The sequence below is a fragment of the Hevea brasiliensis genome, chromosome 12 (genome assembly GCF_030052815.1).
Source record: "Hevea brasiliensis isolate MT/VB/25A 57/8 chromosome 12, ASM3005281v1, whole genome shotgun sequence".
NCBI lineage: Eukaryota > Viridiplantae > Streptophyta > Magnoliopsida > Malpighiales > Euphorbiaceae > Hevea > Hevea brasiliensis.
The window spans coordinates 1,481,940-1,499,681 of NC_079504.1; the positions used below are offsets into that span (position 1 = coordinate 1,481,940).

The window sequence follows — 17,742 nt, forward strand, 5'->3', positions numbered from 1 at the left end:
CACAAAAAAGTAGTGCGATTATGTTACTGGAAAAAATTACGATTTGTGTAGACCATTCGGTTAAGGTATTGTTTGGTTTATAAATTTTATGATATTATATGATGTATTGGCTATCTTCTGTAATTTTTTCATGATTTTTAGGCTTATCTAACTATTTTTCAAAAATCAAATTTCTTGCTACTGTCAATCTGCTAGAATTTGAAAATTGTATGTTTATGCATATTCTTGTATTTTCTTGGGTTCCAATTGATATTTGATCTATTTTTCTATGCTTTTTAAATTCAAAAAGTATTATGAAGTGTTTGGAATATGTTAGATGATGTGGACCCTTAGGTAGTTGTAACTAATTAGGAATCTTAACCCTTTATGAGACTAGAGTTAGAATCCAATGTAAATTATTATTAATACTTTCTTATTTTCTTTAGTTTCTTTATTTTTTATTACAAACAAATTTGGTAAGTAGCCCTAAGGTTAATACCAAAGAGGGTATTTGCGTGAAGCTTACATTGAGCTAAACGAGAGTAAGCCAGATATATCATTGTCATACTAGAAGAGAATACCCTTTTTTAAAGGTAGTTTGCCCCAATGACAATTGCAATTACTAACAAGTAAGTAATCATAAATTTCTAGAATAACCATTGGCATGAAATTGTAGTAATAATAAGATTTTTATTTGGTAAATTAAAATTAACTTTGTTTTTAATTTAACTGACGTTTGCATGTAATTAATTTAAACAAGTACTTTGTAAATTAAAATTAATATAGTTTATAAATTAAACAAACATTGGCATGTAAAATAAATTTAATTTAATACTTGGTAATTGTAAAATAAATTTGCATGTTAGAAATCTTTATTAGGTTGTGATTGTTTAGGTCTTATGTGATATTGGAATAAATTACACATGTACATAATTAACTTAGTTCAATTATCTTTACGGTAACTTGGTGAAAATTAATTAATTAGGTTAAATAGAAACGTAGGGTTATTTGAAATTGAATTTATTTGTAAATTAAATTCTCAATAATAAATTAATTTTAGTCATCTGGTAAATATCATTTAAATAATTAGCAACCCTATAGATACGAATTACTTATGCACGATAATTGTTTATAAATAACAACCCTTTTATGAATTGCTTGCGTATGTAGGATTAGAATTGCATTTTTTAAGATGAAGTTTAATAAAGGAATAATAAACAAGACTTTTAGAAACATTAGTAGAGGACTGACACTCGAATTAACGAGGTTAGACTAGGCGTAAGAGGTGCCTAACACTTTTCCTTTACATATCCACTATTCCAAACCTAGACATTGGGTTATGATAATGACGGTTGTTGAAACTCTGCAAGGAGTAAGTTGTCATCCATGAATTTCGGAAGAAACGCTAAATATATCCCGGTTATTACGCGGGTGACGACTCCTGTCTATCTATACCTTCGTGGCATAAATCCTTAATATCGTGGTAGTGTTATGGGAAAACGGTACTTACCAGTGGTTTGATTCTATTAGGATTATATGAAGTGTATGTCTAGAAAATACTGTTTAAGGAGGTAATACTTAAGTGAGACCATTGAAACTCCACCATCTTTCTTAGATATTACTTGTTGCATTTTATATAATTCTAATGCATGATATTTCATCTCACGCCTCTCTCCTACAGCACTGAGCAGGAGCAAGATTTTCTTGCTGATATATTTGGTATGAATGAAGGTTATAAGGATGAAAATAATGGAGAAAAGGATGATGGACAACCAGAGTTTGCAGCGGAGAAAATAGGACTTTCCAATACCAGATGATTTTCCAATCATCATTTATTTAATAATAATTGCTGATATATTAGAGTTCCATTATTCGTCCAATGAGGACTTTCGAATTATTATTTATTTAATTTTTAATTATTATCTACGAATTTTTATTTTTTAAAATTTCTGATGTGGCTGCATAAAAAATACATACAGCTAAAAGTAAACTTTTAGAGGAAATACTTAGAACTATATAGTCAGCCCTATTTATAATACAAATGTGGTATTTAAAAGTAAATTGTGTAATTTAAATTGAATATAATTACAGAATAAATTTATTCTACAGTGGTTGAATTATCATAAATAAATTTATTCTATAAAAGTTATATATAAATACATCACAGTTAAAAAAAAGTCATAAATAAATAAAAAATAAAAATTGTGTTAAATATGATTAGGTGAGATCATAAGAATAAGTTAGATAAAAATTGAGATTGAAAAATGCAATTATTGAGATCTGTTAGAATCTCGAATATGATTGTTATTTGGAACATAAAGGAGCATTAATTAAGCACACCTTCTTTCTATGGGAGCCACCCAGATGACGCACAGTGTTAAATAAAGCGTTAATTTAATTGAAATTAATGAAAATCTTTTAGCTGGATTTATTTATTTTTAGATAGACAACAGTTTTTTTGGTGAACATATACAAAATAAAATTAATGCAATGAAAAATGAAGCAAAGATAAAATAAAGCAGTAACCACAAATTCCACAGAATACATATAACGATTACAGTATTTATTTATTTGTTTATTTATTATTTTCTGGCATGTATGGATATTTGGATGTTGAAGTAAACAACAGTACAGAAGCCATAGATACTGAAAACAAAGAAGAAAAGCAGAAGTGCCAGAGATACTGAAAACAAAGAAGAAAAGGAGAAGTGCAAGGCTAAAAGCAGAGCCCAATAGAAGACGAGAGAGGTTGATTCAAGCAAGCTGGCCACAATCAGCAATCACAACGGGCTTGGAGGTCCTTCCAGAGGAAGATCCAACCTTCTCAATGGTCTTCACCACATCCATCCCCTCCACAACTCTACCAAACACCACATGCTTCCCATCCAGCCACTCCGTCTTCGCCGTACATATGAAAAACTGCGAACCATTCGTTCCAGGCCCTGCATTAGCCATCGACAAGATCCCTGGCCCTGTGTGCTTCTTAATGAAATTCTCATCGGCGAACTTAGCTCCGTAGATGGATTCCCCTCCAGTTCCGTTCCCAGCTGTGAAATCGCCTCCCTGGCACATGAATCCAGGGATCACTCGGTGGAAACTCGATCCTTTGTAGTGCAAAGGCTTGCGGCTGCGACCAATCCCTTTCTCTCCCGTGCAAAGAGCCCTGAAATTCTCAGCCGTTCGTGGCGTTGTATCCGCGAATAGCTCCATCACGATCCGACCCGCCGGAGCGCCTCCTATCGTCATGTCGAAGAAGACCTTAGGATTTGCCATTGCAGAAAATCAGTAAGCTTCAGCTCTCCTCTGTGGATTGGATTGTCAATGGAATGAATGATTTGGGCGAGAAGCTTGAGGTCCATTTCATAGCAGGCGCGCCTTGTGGAATATCTTTGAAGTTTGATCACGGCCATCGATATGTACGCGTGTCATGATCTTAGTAGTGTGTGGAAAGAGAGTTGATTTTGAATCGCGTATCGTTGACGCAAATAACTTTGAATTCCACGTGGCCACAATTATAATAAAAAAAAGGAAAAATCTATCTTAAACGAATATCTTAGCAAAAAATGGGCTTCACAGCTTGCTCGTGATTTTTGAACTTGGGCTCTTGTTTGTGGTGGTATCTGGTAACTGGGCTGGGCTAGGTATTCCCGCCATTCTTCTAAAGACGTTAGAAAGCATTATGAGGAATGGGCATTTGGGTTTGCTTTGATCATCACACAGCAACTATTCAAACCGGCAATGGCTACTTGTGTCGAATGGCCCGTAAGCCTTTGTGGTTAAATTGATGGAATTTATCTGAGTAAACCTTGCGCAACAGTTTACTTTTTCAAATAGCACAAGGGTTCATATTGACAGTGATAGGCCAGAGTAAAAAAAAAAATGTTGATTTGACTTTGATGAAACTTGCTTAACCTAACTATAATATTCATTGACCTTATTGTAAACCTTTACTATCTGCTTCTGACAATAGTTAGTTGCTGTTACTGTTTGCATTGATTGGAATTTTATCTTAAGATTGACTCAAAGATGGCAGGAGACTATAGGTTTGCAATGGACCGAAAGGATAACAAGGTTCTAGATCACCACTGCGGATAGTTAATACAAGATCGACTTGCGCTATGGACTTGAGCATAATCCTTCCAAATATGTATCCAATTCTGCAGTAGTGCTGCTCAGAATTTTATCAAGAAGCAAGTCTATATAGGAGAAGATCTGTGTTAACATGAATCAAGAAGAAAATAAAGTACTCTCTCTCTCCTGGAAGTCTGAAATTTGCCTGAGGGAACCGCCATCAATTTTAGAGAAGCATTTTGCAAATCATATTTTTTATTCTGATAAAAAAAATCTCATATTGTATTATAAAATTAATTTCTTCGAATATGTTTGGAATGAAATGAATATAAAATGATTTTTATATATAAGTAATTTTTTTTAAAAAAAAAATCTCAAACTTGTATATTTAGTAATTTTGTAAAATTTACTTTGAAATGAATTAATCTTTCACAATTAAAAATTTTAAAAATTGTAAATATATAAAAATATTTTTACAAAATTAATTTATTCCCAAGCACGGCAGTGCCAAAGGCTGGCAGGCACTCAGAATGAAAAGGACTACAAAAATTTCAGCAAGATGTTTCAAAGATCTTTCGACCTCAAATTCGAACATCGTATCCTCATCGTGCCAAGTCAAATTTATATAATCAAGATGCTCTATCAACCATCACAGCAGAAAATAACTAAAATAGAGAGAGAGAGAGAGAGAGAGAGAGAATGAAGGAGATAAAAAAATCATCAGAACATTGGATCATTGTATCAGCGGCGACACTTGAAATGTCTCAGACGACCGTCGTGAGAAATTTTAATCCAATTTCATCACTTGATTTCACAACCCCACAAAATCTTCAAAACCAATACTCAATCAATTAAAATAATTAAAAAAAACAATGGACAGATGATCTGCGATTGTAAGTGAAAACCTTCCATGACAATACCTACGCCATCGATCAATAACCGAAAGCTAGTTCTACCACTCTGCAAGAGACCAGAGTGATGCTTATATAGCGTTAGCGCCTGTGGTTGTTTGCCCCTAGGGTTTTCATCTCTTTGTATTGACGATTTTGTCCCTGCTCCTTGTCACTTGCATTTACTCGAATTACCCTTGTAATTCAAGAAAATAAAAAACTACGTAGTGAAACGGCGCCGTACTTTTGCAGCCTTTTAAATTTAATTTCTATTATCAAGTTAAATTCGTCTTCTCCAATTTGTTCTTTAAAAAAAAAGGAAATTATTATTTTCTACGTTTTGGCGTATTTGTCAAGTAAATGAACATTCGTTAGCTACGCAGATTTGCAAATCTCTGACCCTTTGCCCAGTTGATGCCACCAGTGTAGTGTCAATTCCAAAAAGGAATGCCCAAAAATTCTCTGCCAATAACGATGTCGTTTGACGGATTTCCTCCTTTCATCTCTGCTCAGCTTCAGTACCTCCTCACCCATTATCCTCACGCAATCAAGGTAATTCTCTTCATCCTTATTTCTCCATTTACAAACTTGGACAATTTAGCTAAAAATGAATTGTAAGATCGACTTCCAGATTTTTCAGTAATGGAATCTTCACAAAATTAAGTTACTCTAATTTCAGCAAGTCTATTTTGATTTTAATTAGTTTGGTTAATGTTCTCAAATGGGTTTAATCTGAAATTTCATGACATGCACATATTTTTCAGCTGCCATTAAAACTAGGGTTTGTTTCTCCGATTGAGGGTTCCTATGGTTTAAATTAATTTGCAGATTGACCAGGTGTGCTCAGGTAGCAAGTATTTCCCTGCAAGTCTTGATCGTTTTACGTTGCTCATCCCTTATTGCCTGGACTATCTCCGATGTTAGTGCTATTTTGTTAATTTTGATTCTGACTGTTGAATGCTTTTGATTTGAGATATTTATTTCCGTTCGCTAACGTTTTTGTACTTTTTTGTCTATTGTAGGGGATATTATATACAATGTAGAATTTCCACTTGCTGCCCCGGATGTTATATTTGGACCTGAAGATGAAGATTTCCATCCATTTCTTGTACCGGGTGGTGAGAGTGGAGATTTAAGGTTAGTCAAGAACAGTTTGACTGATTGGAACAGCAAAGATCCAACAAGTCTGTTGGCTATTGTTGAGGAATTGAGGTATGGGATTTGATTTTAATTTTTTAAGTTGCTACTGTTGAAATTACATGGTTGTGACTAGTAAATAAGATTTTTTTTTCTAGGGATAAATACAAGTCCTACCAAAAGAGGCTTGTTGGAGAAGTTGATGATGATCGATTGAAGTTTGAAATTAGCACTATCTTATCTAGGGAGGTACTTTTCACTAAATGCTAACCTTTTTTTTGCAAGAAGGGGATGTTCAACTTTGTTTTTTAATGAATGCTTGTTAATTATTTTGCTGGATACACTCGCTTATGTACTCTTTTTATGAATTCGGTTCTCATTGTTTGAAACTACTCCTTTATTTATCAAATAGTCAAATATCATAATGGGGAATTAATTCTTCTGTTGGCTTTTGGAAATGATCAGTTCTCAGCATAGACATTTTCATAAAATTTCTGTTTGATTATTTGGTTCTTCATCATGTAATCTATTTTGGTTTCCTTCACTCTGATTTCACTGGTTTTTTCTTCATGCTATTGGTGACAATGTCACAAAATTAATGAAGTTAAGGAGGTGGATTAAGCTATCATCTGCCTTTCAAGTTGATTTCACTAATTTTACTGTTTTTGATTGTTTTTACTTTCTATGGCATATAATTCCAATGACACAATGGAGTGAATACATTATTATTCCCTGTCTTACTGAAACTCCAATTATTATGCTGCAGGGGATTGAAATGCATATGAGTTCTGGTTTTGAGAAGGTATCTTTTGAATAAACATCTTTGTTTGTCTTTTGCTTGTGTTAACTAGCCAATGAGTGCTTGTTCTAGCACTGTAGGTTTGTTTTAACTATGGTTTTGGTTTTATGCCTTTGCATTTTAGTGTAGCCAGAGGAGGTCAAATTTGCAGTTCCTTTAATGGACATGAACATAAATAAAATGATACTTGCATGTCCCTGGAGGAATCCACAAAAGATATACTTACAGGTTGATCCTTATCTTGATTCTTGCCTTTATTTTACAGTTTCAATCTCCTCATATTTATCTCTTGTGCTTTTCTTTCTGTGTTTTTACCTTCTTCACTTGTTTTATGTGGATTTTGGGGTTGTTCAGGTTGTTTATCCTGTTGGTAGAAAGTATGTATCTGCTCCTTCAGCACCTCGTCTGAAATTAATGTCTACTTCTGAGTTGAAAGCTCTATTTTCCATTGATGATGTCAAACTTCCTCCATGGTTGGATGGAATGTAAGCTATGCATTATTTTACTTGAATGTTGTGTATACTGATATTAATTTCATTGTCTATGAATACTTGTGTGGCTTATACTGATAAATCACATCTTTTTTGTATTCTCATCTGAAAAGGTGCATGGCTGAATACCTTCCCCATCTAGAAGAACTCCTTCAGAGACAGGTTTGCTCATTTCTTTCATATGATGATGCCTTTTAGTTGGTATATTGTACATAAAAGGATTTGTGAAATGGATTTTTTTTTTCCTTCTCTCTCTTTCTGCAGGTCTCAGAGGCAGTTTCCTTAATTGATGTCAGGAGGCTCTTTATCGAGGCTTTAGTCCCACTGTTTGGAAGACCATTAGAAGCTGATCCAGTATGCCTGCTTGGCCCTTTTATGAATGCAATCATTTAATCCATCAAGGCTGGCTACTATTCATTTTGCTTTTTCTCTTGCTAGGTTTTTTGCAGAAAAGCTACATTTCTTGCTACCTCTGGTCCAGTTACTCTCCTGGTACCATATGATTTTCACTGCATCTTGTTATTTGGGCACATTATTGATTTTCAGTTTCACTTGGAACTCTGTACTATTAATTTTGTGATCTTTGGTTTTAGAAGTAGAAGGCTTTAGATTGTTTTAAACATGACTAATTGGTTGGAGGTTTTCCAAAAGAAGTGTATAGGCAAAAGAAAGAAGGGGTTCTCACTTCATGTCCTTCAGTGTTATTGGTCATGTTATTAAATCTACTTGTTACATCATATAATCTTGCAGGATTTTTTTTTTTTTGGTGCTGTTTTATTTGTCCTTTATTTTGACTGCATTGTTTCTTTTGGAGTAATTTTGAATTCCTAAAACTGCAGGTACATTTTTTCCTCTCAACTCAGTTTCCAAAAGAGCAGCCATCTGTGATGATGCAAAGTACTCAGGTACTGATATTTTTTACTTGCAATCTAAAATATTATGTTGCCTTCCTCCATTCATGCATGCCACTAGTCAAGAATGCCAATATCATTCCTTTTACTGGAAATTGGCTGGATCAAATTGGATCAGTTTCTTCATTGTGTTGTTTGTGTTTGATGTCCTATGCTTTTGACTGGAAAGCGGTTGATAGATTATAAGTTTACACAAATTTAGAATTGCTTTCTAGTTGCGCATGCTGATTAGCTGATGCTGATCTAGCACTTGATTAACATAAATTATTTGTTTTGTTTAACTGCTGATATCTGATGGGACAGAATGAAGGGAAGTATATGGTTTCTAGATTTTGTGCTTTACAAATTAATAGCGTAGTATATTTCCACTAAAATCATCTGCCGCTTTCAGATTGCTAATAGTAAGAGTAGAAAATATATTATTTTGGGAAGGATCTCCATAAGATCTCTTGGTACTCTTGTTCTTCTTGGCTGAATTTTTTATCAAGAATGCTGGTGGTGATTAATCAGCTGACAATCTGGTGTGCTATCAATGGCCAACTAACCTTGTAAATTTAATGTTTTCTTATATTTCTAATGACCATCTGTTCTATACTTTTATAACTTGACTAAGCAAAGGATTTGCATAGAAATCCTCTTAATGATTTTTCTTTATTTGTTTTATAGCATTTCAATTCTCATGGTGCACCAGCCAAGTCACCTCTTCTGACTGATTATCCATGGAGTCCGAGATGGGATGCATCTCAAATGGCAGAGCGTATCTTGTGAGTAAAAATTTTATTTAACATTTCTTTTTTTGGCTTGGAAGTTGGATTTGTGGTTCTTTATTATTTGTGCTTTTGTTTCACATGAATGTATTTTATTAGTGACTTTTTGGTGGACTTTCACATGAATGTATTTTATTAGTGACTTTTTGGTGGACGAGTCCCTAAACTTCAAAAGGCACTGCAACGAATCTCAACTTCAACACTAGAGCAATGTTCTGATCAACTGTCATTGCACCATACCTTAGCATGTAGTATGTACTCTTCAATGTCAATGCAGTATCCATGTGTTGTAATTAGATTAATGCCTGACAACCTTGTTAGTCATCCAAAAAAGGTTATCGAACTTTATTTATATTTAACAGGTCTTACATGGTGACCACTATTAAGGTGGCTCCATTGAGGTTGGCTTGATCAACTTGGTGTTTCAATGTTGTGGTGACCTTTTTGTTATCCAGCATCCCTTGTGATTTGTGAACACGGTAAACGTCATACAAAGAGATCTCTTCAAGAGTGAGGGAGGCTGGGTTTCGAAAGAGGCCATCCTTCTGCACGCATGGTGCAAATCTCTCTTATTTCCTTGTTGCTTGAAGTAAATATTCACTGCAGTTGAAGACAGCTAGTTGAAAGATTATGATTGATGAGATATTTTATTGGAATATGGCTAGGTTCCTTCGAAAGGTGGACATAGCCATTTTGGTTTTTGGGTCACTTTCAGGCGCGTTTTGGTCTAATGGCTCACATCCATTCGATATTCCACATCCATACCCCGATAAATTTCCTTCATCACATATAGCGAATGCCATTGGGATTTCGGATGAGGAATGGCATTATGGGACTTGCAGTTGCAATTCCAACTCATCCCTAAGCGCTTCCTAATTACGCTTAACTTCCAACTACTACTTAGATAAAATAATCCGAACCACTTGCCTGCACAAAAAATATAACATATTACAAGTGTTTTATGTTAATTCATACTAAAAAAATTATTAAAGTATTATAAATATTTTATATCAATAAATTAATATCTCATATCTCTGAATACTTTATACCAGAGCATTTATTTAGTGTATTGTTCTGAATTAATGTTACACCTTGTGTTTGTTTGGTGTATTGCTCTAAATTGGTGTATAATTTAGTGTTTAATAATGGTGATAGGGTACATGTAAAAAATCATTTTATCTGAATTTGTATTTAATTAATAATTTTAATAGTTAAATTTATTCTGAATTAAATAAGCACATATCGTAAACTTTTCATATTTATTTCAAATGTGATTGTCAATAGAATATTATAAAAATCTATATTTAATTAGCATTCATCCCAATCCCAAAGAGGGAATTGCGGGTCCCACCATGTAACGTGAGCACACCCATTGGCGGCAGTTAGTTGGTGTCCGTTTCCCCATTCGCTCCTCCCTGCCTATGAACATGAAATGAAACGACACACTTCAAAATATCTGTTTCTCTCCCTCCATTTTTACCATCTTAGCCTCCACTTCTCCCTCCTCTATTTATCTCAACATACTTCTCTCTCCATTTCTTCTATCTTACAGCTCATCTGTTTCTAACTCCTTAATCTAAAATCGCAATAATGAGAGAGATCTTGCACATTCAGGGAGGCCAATGCGGCAACCAGATTGGCTCCAAATTCTGGGAAGTCATCTGCGACGAGCATGGAGTCGACCCTACCGGAAGATACAAAGGAGATGCCTCTTCTGATCTTCAACTTGAGAGGATCAATGTGTATTACAATGAGGCCTCCGGTGGAAGGTATGTTCCCAGAGCTGTTCTCATGGATCTTGAACCTGGCACCATGGATAGTATTAGATCCGGTCCTTATGGACAAATCTTCAGACCCGATAACTTCGTCTTTGGCCAGTCCGGTGCCGGCAATAATTGGGCCAAAGGTCATTACACAGAGGGAGCTGAGTTGATCGACGCTGTTCTCGATGTCGTTCGTAAGGAGACTGAGAATTGTGATTGCTTGCAAGGTATTTTCGTTTCCTATTCTATTCTAAATGTCTCACTGATCCACTTCAAGAAACTGGATGATCTGAGATTTGAATTTCGCCAATTCTTTTGCTATATTGAGTACGAAAGGATCTTTCTGTGTGAATTCTGCTGTACTTTTGGTATGTTCATCATTCATAAATGAAGATTTTCAGAATCGCGTAGTTTATATTAAAGTGCCAGATTCTTCTCATTTGTTTATCTGTAGAACTCGATTTTATCGATTACTCTTGAGTCTGAAGTGTTTTCTTTTGAGAGATTCATATGCTGAAAAGTTGTTTTAGCATGCCTTTTCTCTACAATTATTGCTCTACTGTTTTTTTTTTTCCTTGTTTTCCTAATTGTCGAAGTATACTGTTGTTCTGAGTGCTGCTCCTATTTTATCTAGCTACTTTTCCATTGTTGAAGTTGTGGAGTCAATTTCATATGCTTATTCAGAGCTATTTTTTCACCTTATTGTTTAATCTGCCAAAGACTACCACTTACAAAGAAACCTTCATCGATCGTCTTCGATTTATTTGTTTTATGATAACTTGGTCATGGTTCTGAAACCTGAATGGTTTACTTGCCTCAATAGTTTGTCTTAATTATGTATACTTCTATTTTTTTATTTAATATGGGCCATACTTCCCATCACCCTGTTTCTGTGCTTAATTCATTAATTATTCTTTTGATGTTGCGATGCAATGATAAGGCTGAGCTGTGTAAGTAGACCCCATTTTTGTCTGGTGTGGAGTCTAATAATATCTGAGTGTATCATATCATTACTGTGATGGGCCGAGGCCCAACATTAAATAATCGCACCGATATCTTCTCATTAACATTAGCACGCTTCATCGAAAAAGGTTATCCTAAAGCACCCCAGAAAAGTGGCAATACCATTAATGAGCTTGACCAAAAGATGGAATATACTGAAATCATTGACTCATAGTTATTTGAAAATGACATCAATAAGGGAATTTAACACACCAACAAGCAAAAAGATTACGTCGACTTGAGAGCATCAGAATCTCTTTTTACTCCAATGTTCAGCCACGAAAAAAATAGTGGCTTGAAAATGTGAAAAAAAAATAAAAAAATAAAAAAAACTAAACTCGATTCATAACTGGCTAATGGATCTGCACGCTGAAATTCAGCAAGTATTACGGCTACCATTATGTAGAACTTTGAAGTTAAATTCTTCATTTGATTTTTACTGCTACAAGCATGTTTAATTTTTTACCAGAATCACTGAAAACATCAGCATGGACTAACCTTTGATAATGGCGGCTTAGCAAAAACCAACAATTAGGTGTTTGGAGCTGTGTGGCTTTAATTGATTTTTGTAGCCTGCCAAATTGGAAAGTAATTTCACTTAGATTTATAGTCACTGGGTTCAGAGAAAGCTATTTATAGGAGGATCCTGCATAGGTTTATGTTCTTTAGGTTTTTTCCTGGAAGCGTACGACTGCTTGTCATATTGATATTACTGGATAAACCATTATGAGGTTGTCTTCTTTTACAATGAATGTTCTTGTACATTTTATCAACTTACTTTGGTGGGAGGGATTATGGAAAAGAAAAAATCATTCCTTGAATTTGATTTCCCATGGATTCCTTAAAAGTTTGGCTTGGTGAAGGCTGTTGGTGTTTTTCTTTATTTCTAAATTGCTAGATGAAACTCTTATGTTGCAATATTTTTTTATCAGGCTTTCAGGTATGCCACTCTCTTGGAGGAGGCACAGGTTCAGGCATGGGAACTCTACTCATTTCAAAGATCAGAGAGGAATACCCAGACAGAATGATGCTTACCTTCTCTGTTTTCCCTTCACCAAAGGTATCGGACACAGTTGTGGAGCCATACAATGCCACCCTTTCTGTGCATCAGTTGGTGGAGAATGCTGACGAATGCATGGTACTTGACAATGAAGCGCTGTATGACATCTGTTTCCGGACTCTGAAGATGAGCACTCCAAGCTGTGAGTTGTAAATAGTCTTTTCTATTAGTATCATAAGATGAAATACAACGATATTAAAGCTTGGCTTCTTTGCACTTTATCTGCAGTTGGTGACCTGAATCACTTGATCTCTGCAACTATGAGTGGTGTAACATGCTGCCTAAGGTTCCCAGGACAGCTCAATTCAGACCTTAGGAAGCTGGCTGTCAACCTGATCCCATTTCCACGACTCCACTTCTTCATGGTAGGATTTGCACCACTTACTTCTCGTGGATCACAGCAGTACATCTCCCTCACAGTCCCAGAGCTTACTCAGCAAATGTGGGATGCCAAGAATATGATGTGTGCTGCTGACCCCCGCCATGGCCGCTACTTGACTGCCTCAGCTATGTTTAGAGGAAAGATGAGCACCAAAGAGGTGGACGAACAGATGATTAATGTGCAAAATAAAAATTCATCATATTTTGTGGAGTGGATTCCTAACAATGTGAAGTCTAGTGTGTGTGATATACCTCCCAAGGGATTGAGGATGGCATCAACATTTGTAGGGAACTCCACATCAATCCAGGAGATGTTCAGGAGGGTGAGTGAGCAGTTCACAGCCATGTTTCGTCGCAAGGCCTTCTTGCACTGGTACACTGGAGAAGGAATGGATGAGATGGAGTTCACTGAAGCCGAGAGCAACATGAATGATTTGGTGGCAGAGTACCAGCAGTACCAGGATGCAACTGCTGAGGAGGATGTAGAGTATGAGGAGGGCATTGAAGAGAATTATGAGGGCTAAGAAGCTTATGAATTGTGGCTATGTTTTCAGAGTCAGAATGAGGTTTGATGGCTCAACCTCACTTGTTCATGTATCTACTACTACTATGTGGCTGTCAGTATTTTCTCTGTTGATTTGATATTCGGTTTCCTGAGGTGATATTGTTGGTTTGTTATATCAAGCCTTTGAATAAAGGAATTTCATGTTTGATTTTACCTGCTTAGAAAGGGCGAAAGGGGGTGGAATTATGTTGCTTTATGTTGGGGCTTTTTCTTGAAAAGTGCTCAGGAATTACTTGCTGGAAGCAATCGGGAGTGAATTGAATTTGAATGCAAACTATAATTGATGTTAAAGACAAATGAATTTCTTTTGTACGACTGCTGGATTTCTGTACGCTTGCTTATTATCCTTCAAAGTGAAAAATTATGATTGCTACATTTCTTCAAGTAATAGTGTCATAAGTTCCTTTCACAGTGCAAGGTTGTCGCTCATTCTGCTTTTATTAATCCTATATCTTCATAGATAGGTGTGGGAGTTCTAAGTTCTCATAAGCTTATCATTTTCTTGTCCAACAGAGAAGCATGAACCGTGAAAGTTGAAGTTAGATGAGCTTATATGTTAGGCATAAATAGTTATCACATTTAAGCTCAGTTTGTGCTGAATGTTTGCAAAATTTAACATGTTAGTAACCATAATGAAGAGGAAATCTTATATAAATGATTCAATAATGGCTTCAATGAGAATGACAATACTCGAGTGATTTTAACCTTTCCATGCTAAAGTAATGCTTTCAAATTGTATGGCTATTTCATGTTTCTTCGTGATGCCGCCTGAGGTTCTGGAATCAGAGATAGATCAGAATGTTGCCTATAATCACAAGAACCAAGGTGAGGTCGGTGTGGGCAGCGGTGTGCAAACAGTCGGTTCGATTCCGAATCAAACTGAAACAAACCGATAAAACTGAAAATCGAAAATAAAAAATTTTAAAAACCGAACTAAATCGATCACTAAGAGGGAATTGAACCCAACCAAATCGATAAATATCGATTTGGTTCAGTTCTGTTTTAAATTGATCAAACCGAATTTTATAAGATTTCATATTTTCAACATTAAATCTCAATAATAAAAACATTAAAAAAAATTAGAAATCGGAACTCAAAAATCTTGAGGTTTCCTAATATATATATATATAATTTTGATTCGGTTCGATTTTTTATGAAAATAATCGAACCAAACCGATTAACATAAATTATCAAAATTTATAAACTGAACTAATTGAACTAAATTTGCTCGATTCGGTTTAATTTTTCGATTTAGACCGAAATCTGCTCACCCCTAGGTGTGGGAGTTCTGAGTTCTTAGAAGTTTATCATTTTCTTGTCCGACAGAGAAGCATCAACTATGAAAGTTGAAGTTAGATGAGCTTATATGTTAGGCATAAATAGTTATCACATTTTAACTTAGTTTGTGTTGAATGTTTGCTAAATTAACCTGTTAGTTACCATAATGAAGAGGAAATCTTATATAAATGCTTCAATAATGGCTTCAATGAGAATGACAATATTAGAGTGATTTTAACCTTTCCATGCTAAAGTAATGCTTTCAAATTGTATGGCTGTTTCATGTTTCTTCGTGATGCTGTTTGAGGTTCTCGGGATTAGAATGTTGCTTGTAATCGCAAGAAAGAAGATGAGGTTGGTAGCCTGAGATAGGTCACTTCGACGTTCAAGTTAGTAAATGCTAAAAATAGCAAATACCAACAAATAAGAAAGATAGAAATACGTATCTTGAATATTGGTGTGGACCGTACTTATAGAATAAAAGATAATTCCTTTTCCACCTTAATCAGGATTCTGCCAGCTCATACTAGCTAAATTTCCCAATTCTTTACTGAGGTATTAACTAACATGCCTACATTCCCGACATAATATAGGACATGCCTTTATTATGCACCTATCTCTTGCCTGATCACTCCTTCCTTTTACAAACACATACTACTCTTTAATCAAACAACCATCCTATTCTAGATTTATTGTAATCAATCCGCATACTTTGTTTGAACACTTCTTGAACTGCCCAAATTCTTGATGCCTTATCCGAATACTGTTTGAATACCTAATGCTTTATTTTGGTTCGTTTCCATTTGAATAGGATTTTTAGCCATACTATATCACTTCGCTTCTTAAACTCACAGGATGACCGAAAACACTAATATTTATTTTTATTTTTTTAACAAAGAATGAAAGAAAAATACTCGCTAGAATTAAATCAGAAAAAATTTATGAAAAGCAACTCCAATCATATCTTGTTATATTAATTGACAAACTTTATGATAAGAGTCTGAAGCTAAGTCAGCTCTAACAGAAAATCATGAGTTAAATGAGCCAAAAAAAAATCTGCATAAGTATTAACTTCCTAAGGAAAATTAATCGTCCAAGATATAAAATTTCACGAAAAATAATGGTCCATCAACAGCTCAGGACATAAAAAAGGACCTCATAAGTAGTCAGAGTCCGCATTATCATTACTTCTCATAGGAAAAATTTGAAAATGTAAAAGTTGTATGTATATGGATTGTATTATGATATTACCGAAATAAATTTAATGTGTCACATTGTAATTAATGAGAAAAGTGTATCTATTTATATATACAAAGATTACAACAGTAAATATCGTTTGGGTAATATCATTTCATATAATAATGACAAATAAACTGAAATACCATTTCATATTGGGCCCTACAATAGCTGATAACACGCCGAAAGACAGGATTATTCCGTCGTATAAGATCGTTGATCAGTCCTAATGACTGATTTCTTGAAAAACAAAAAAATAAATAAATTATTAAATACACTTAATATATAATACACCTTTACTTATTAAATAATAAGTTATATTTTTTTAATTTTTAAAATATAATTATTTTTATATAAATATAATATTTTTTTTAATACACCAAATGTTACCTAGAATTTGCCAAAAAAAAAAAATACCAATCCGCTGTAGCCTTCTGTACTAAACTGAAGTAGTGGTAAATCATAAACGACAGTTAATTTATTGTAGTAAACAAAAACTGAACCGTAAATGACTACACTGGTTTTCATCGTCTTGGAAAACCACCCACCTAATCACTCATCAGAGATTCCATGAATTATTCATCTGTAGGAGTCGTTATTCTATCCAGTAATTTGATAATTATTGGCCACATGCTCTTTTAAGTAACAAAAATACTACACGACTCAAATTGAGCCAGCTCAAAATGGCATATTGGTAATTATATTAAAATTTATTACCGTTTTACCCTTTTAAGATATAAGCCATTTAGGGTGACTGTGAGCCATTTAGCTCATTTATAAGCCACTTAACTATAAAGTCTGTTCATTTAATATCTACTTACCTACAACATTTATAAGCCACTTAACTACAACATTTTTCAATGTGAAATTAATACATTTGCAGCTGTTGGAACTCTAAAAATTGAAAGCTTCCATGAAAACTCTTTATGACTATACCTACTTCATGACTTATGGAGATGAATAACCTTCCTTCTTCCATTCATCTAACGTTCATATCCTACTGTACTCTCAAAATATGAGGGTCACAAGCAATAGAAGAAAAGAAAAATTTTATGTTGTCTTCCATGGTCTTCAACCTGGGATTTACACCTCATGGCAAGAATGCGCCCCACATGTTATTGGTGTAAGCAGGAGCTTGTACAAATCATATGACACAATGGAGGAGGCCTTGCATGCATTCAATCATGCTAACAATCTGCCTATGAATTCATATCGTGGTGGTGATGGAATGTCTCTTGTTGCTTCATCTGGAATCTCAACAACTTTGGGTAATGAAGAGCCATGTCAACAATATCTTTCGACAATCAATATGGAGTCAAAGAAATCCTTAATGTTTGGAAAGGAAGACCCACGTGAAGAATCTCCTTCAATAAGTAATCTGCAGTTAAGAAATATGGAGTCCAAAAAATTGG

At 34.7% G+C, this 17,742-nt stretch overlaps 3 protein-coding genes and 1 non-coding gene across 6 annotated transcripts; 2 read left to right on the forward strand and 2 right to left on the reverse strand.

Moving 5' to 3' along the window:
* Window positions 1-2,521: 2,521 nt before the first annotated feature.
* LOC110655882 (peptidyl-prolyl cis-trans isomerase) lies at window positions 2,522-3,408 on the reverse strand. The gene has a single exon (XM_021812362.2). It carries the CDS (start codon window positions 3,250-3,252, stop codon window positions 2,734-2,736), a length of 519 nt encoding a protein of 172 aa, XP_021668054.1. The 5' UTR covers window positions 3,253-3,408; the 3' UTR covers window positions 2,522-2,733.
* Window positions 3,409-4,765: 1,357 nt separating this feature from the next.
* LOC131171661 (small nucleolar RNA Z161/Z228) lies at window positions 4,766-4,862 on the reverse strand. Its single transcript, XR_009142319.1, has one exon. It is a non-coding gene; the product is annotated as a small nucleolar RNA Z161/Z228 (small nucleolar RNA).
* A 378-nt stretch (window positions 4,863-5,240) lies between these two features.
* Window positions 5,241-9,460, forward strand: LOC110655881 (uncharacterized). 3 transcript variants are annotated; one of them, XM_021812361.2, is made up of 14 exons: window positions 5,242-5,492; window positions 5,769-5,859; window positions 5,963-6,152; window positions 6,236-6,326; window positions 6,844-6,879; window positions 7,006-7,104; window positions 7,231-7,361; window positions 7,481-7,529; window positions 7,632-7,721; window positions 7,806-7,859; window positions 8,207-8,272; window positions 8,945-9,042; window positions 9,185-9,296; window positions 9,408-9,460. In XM_021812361.2, exons 1-13 carry the CDS (start codon window positions 5,388-5,390, stop codon window positions 9,249-9,251), a joined length of 1,167 nt encoding a protein of 388 aa, XP_021668053.1. In that variant the 5' UTR covers window positions 5,242-5,387; the 3' UTR covers window positions 9,252-9,296; window positions 9,408-9,460. The 3 variants fall into 3 exon arrangements, with proteins under 3 accessions (XP_057986765.1, XP_021668053.1, XP_021668052.1); XM_058130782.1 differs by lacking the exon at window positions 9,408-9,460 and having other exon boundaries at window positions 5,241-5,492; window positions 9,145-9,205; XM_021812360.2 differs by having other exon boundaries at window positions 9,185-9,460.
* Window positions 9,461-10,467: 1,007 nt separating this feature from the next.
* Window positions 10,468-13,969, forward strand: LOC110655878 (tubulin beta chain). The gene is made up of 3 exons (XM_021812358.2): window positions 10,468-11,035; window positions 12,743-13,012; window positions 13,099-13,969. Exons 1-3 carry the CDS (start codon window positions 10,636-10,638, stop codon window positions 13,773-13,775), a joined length of 1,347 nt encoding a protein of 448 aa, XP_021668050.1. The 5' UTR covers window positions 10,468-10,635; the 3' UTR covers window positions 13,776-13,969.
* The last annotated feature ends 3,773 nt before the right edge of the window (window positions 13,970-17,742 follow it).

Coding starts and splice junctions, on each gene's coding strand:
- LOC110655882 (XM_021812362.2), bottom strand. CDS start 3,252: ATGGCAAATCCTAAGGTCTTCTTCGACATGACGATAGGAGGCGCTCCG.
- LOC110655881 (XM_021812360.2), top strand. CDS start 5,388: ATGCCCAAAAATTCTCTGCCAATAACGATGTCGTTTGACGGATTTCCT. Junction 6,880..7,005: donor TGAGTTCTGGTTTTGAGAAG/GTATCTTTTGAA, acceptor ATTTTAGTGTAG/CCAGAGGAGGTCAAATTTGC. Junction 8,273..8,944: donor TGATGATGCAAAGTACTCAG/GTACTGATATTT, acceptor TTTGTTTTATAG/CATTTCAATTCTCATGGTGC.
- LOC110655878 (XM_021812358.2), top strand. CDS start 10,636: ATGAGAGAGATCTTGCACATTCAGGGAGGCCAATGCGGCAACCAGATT. Junction 11,036..12,742: donor GAATTGTGATTGCTTGCAAG/GTATTTTCGTTT, acceptor TTTTTTTATCAG/GCTTTCAGGTATGCCACTCT. Junction 13,013..13,098: donor GAAGATGAGCACTCCAAGCT/GTGAGTTGTAAA, acceptor CTTTATCTGCAG/TTGGTGACCTGAATCACTTG.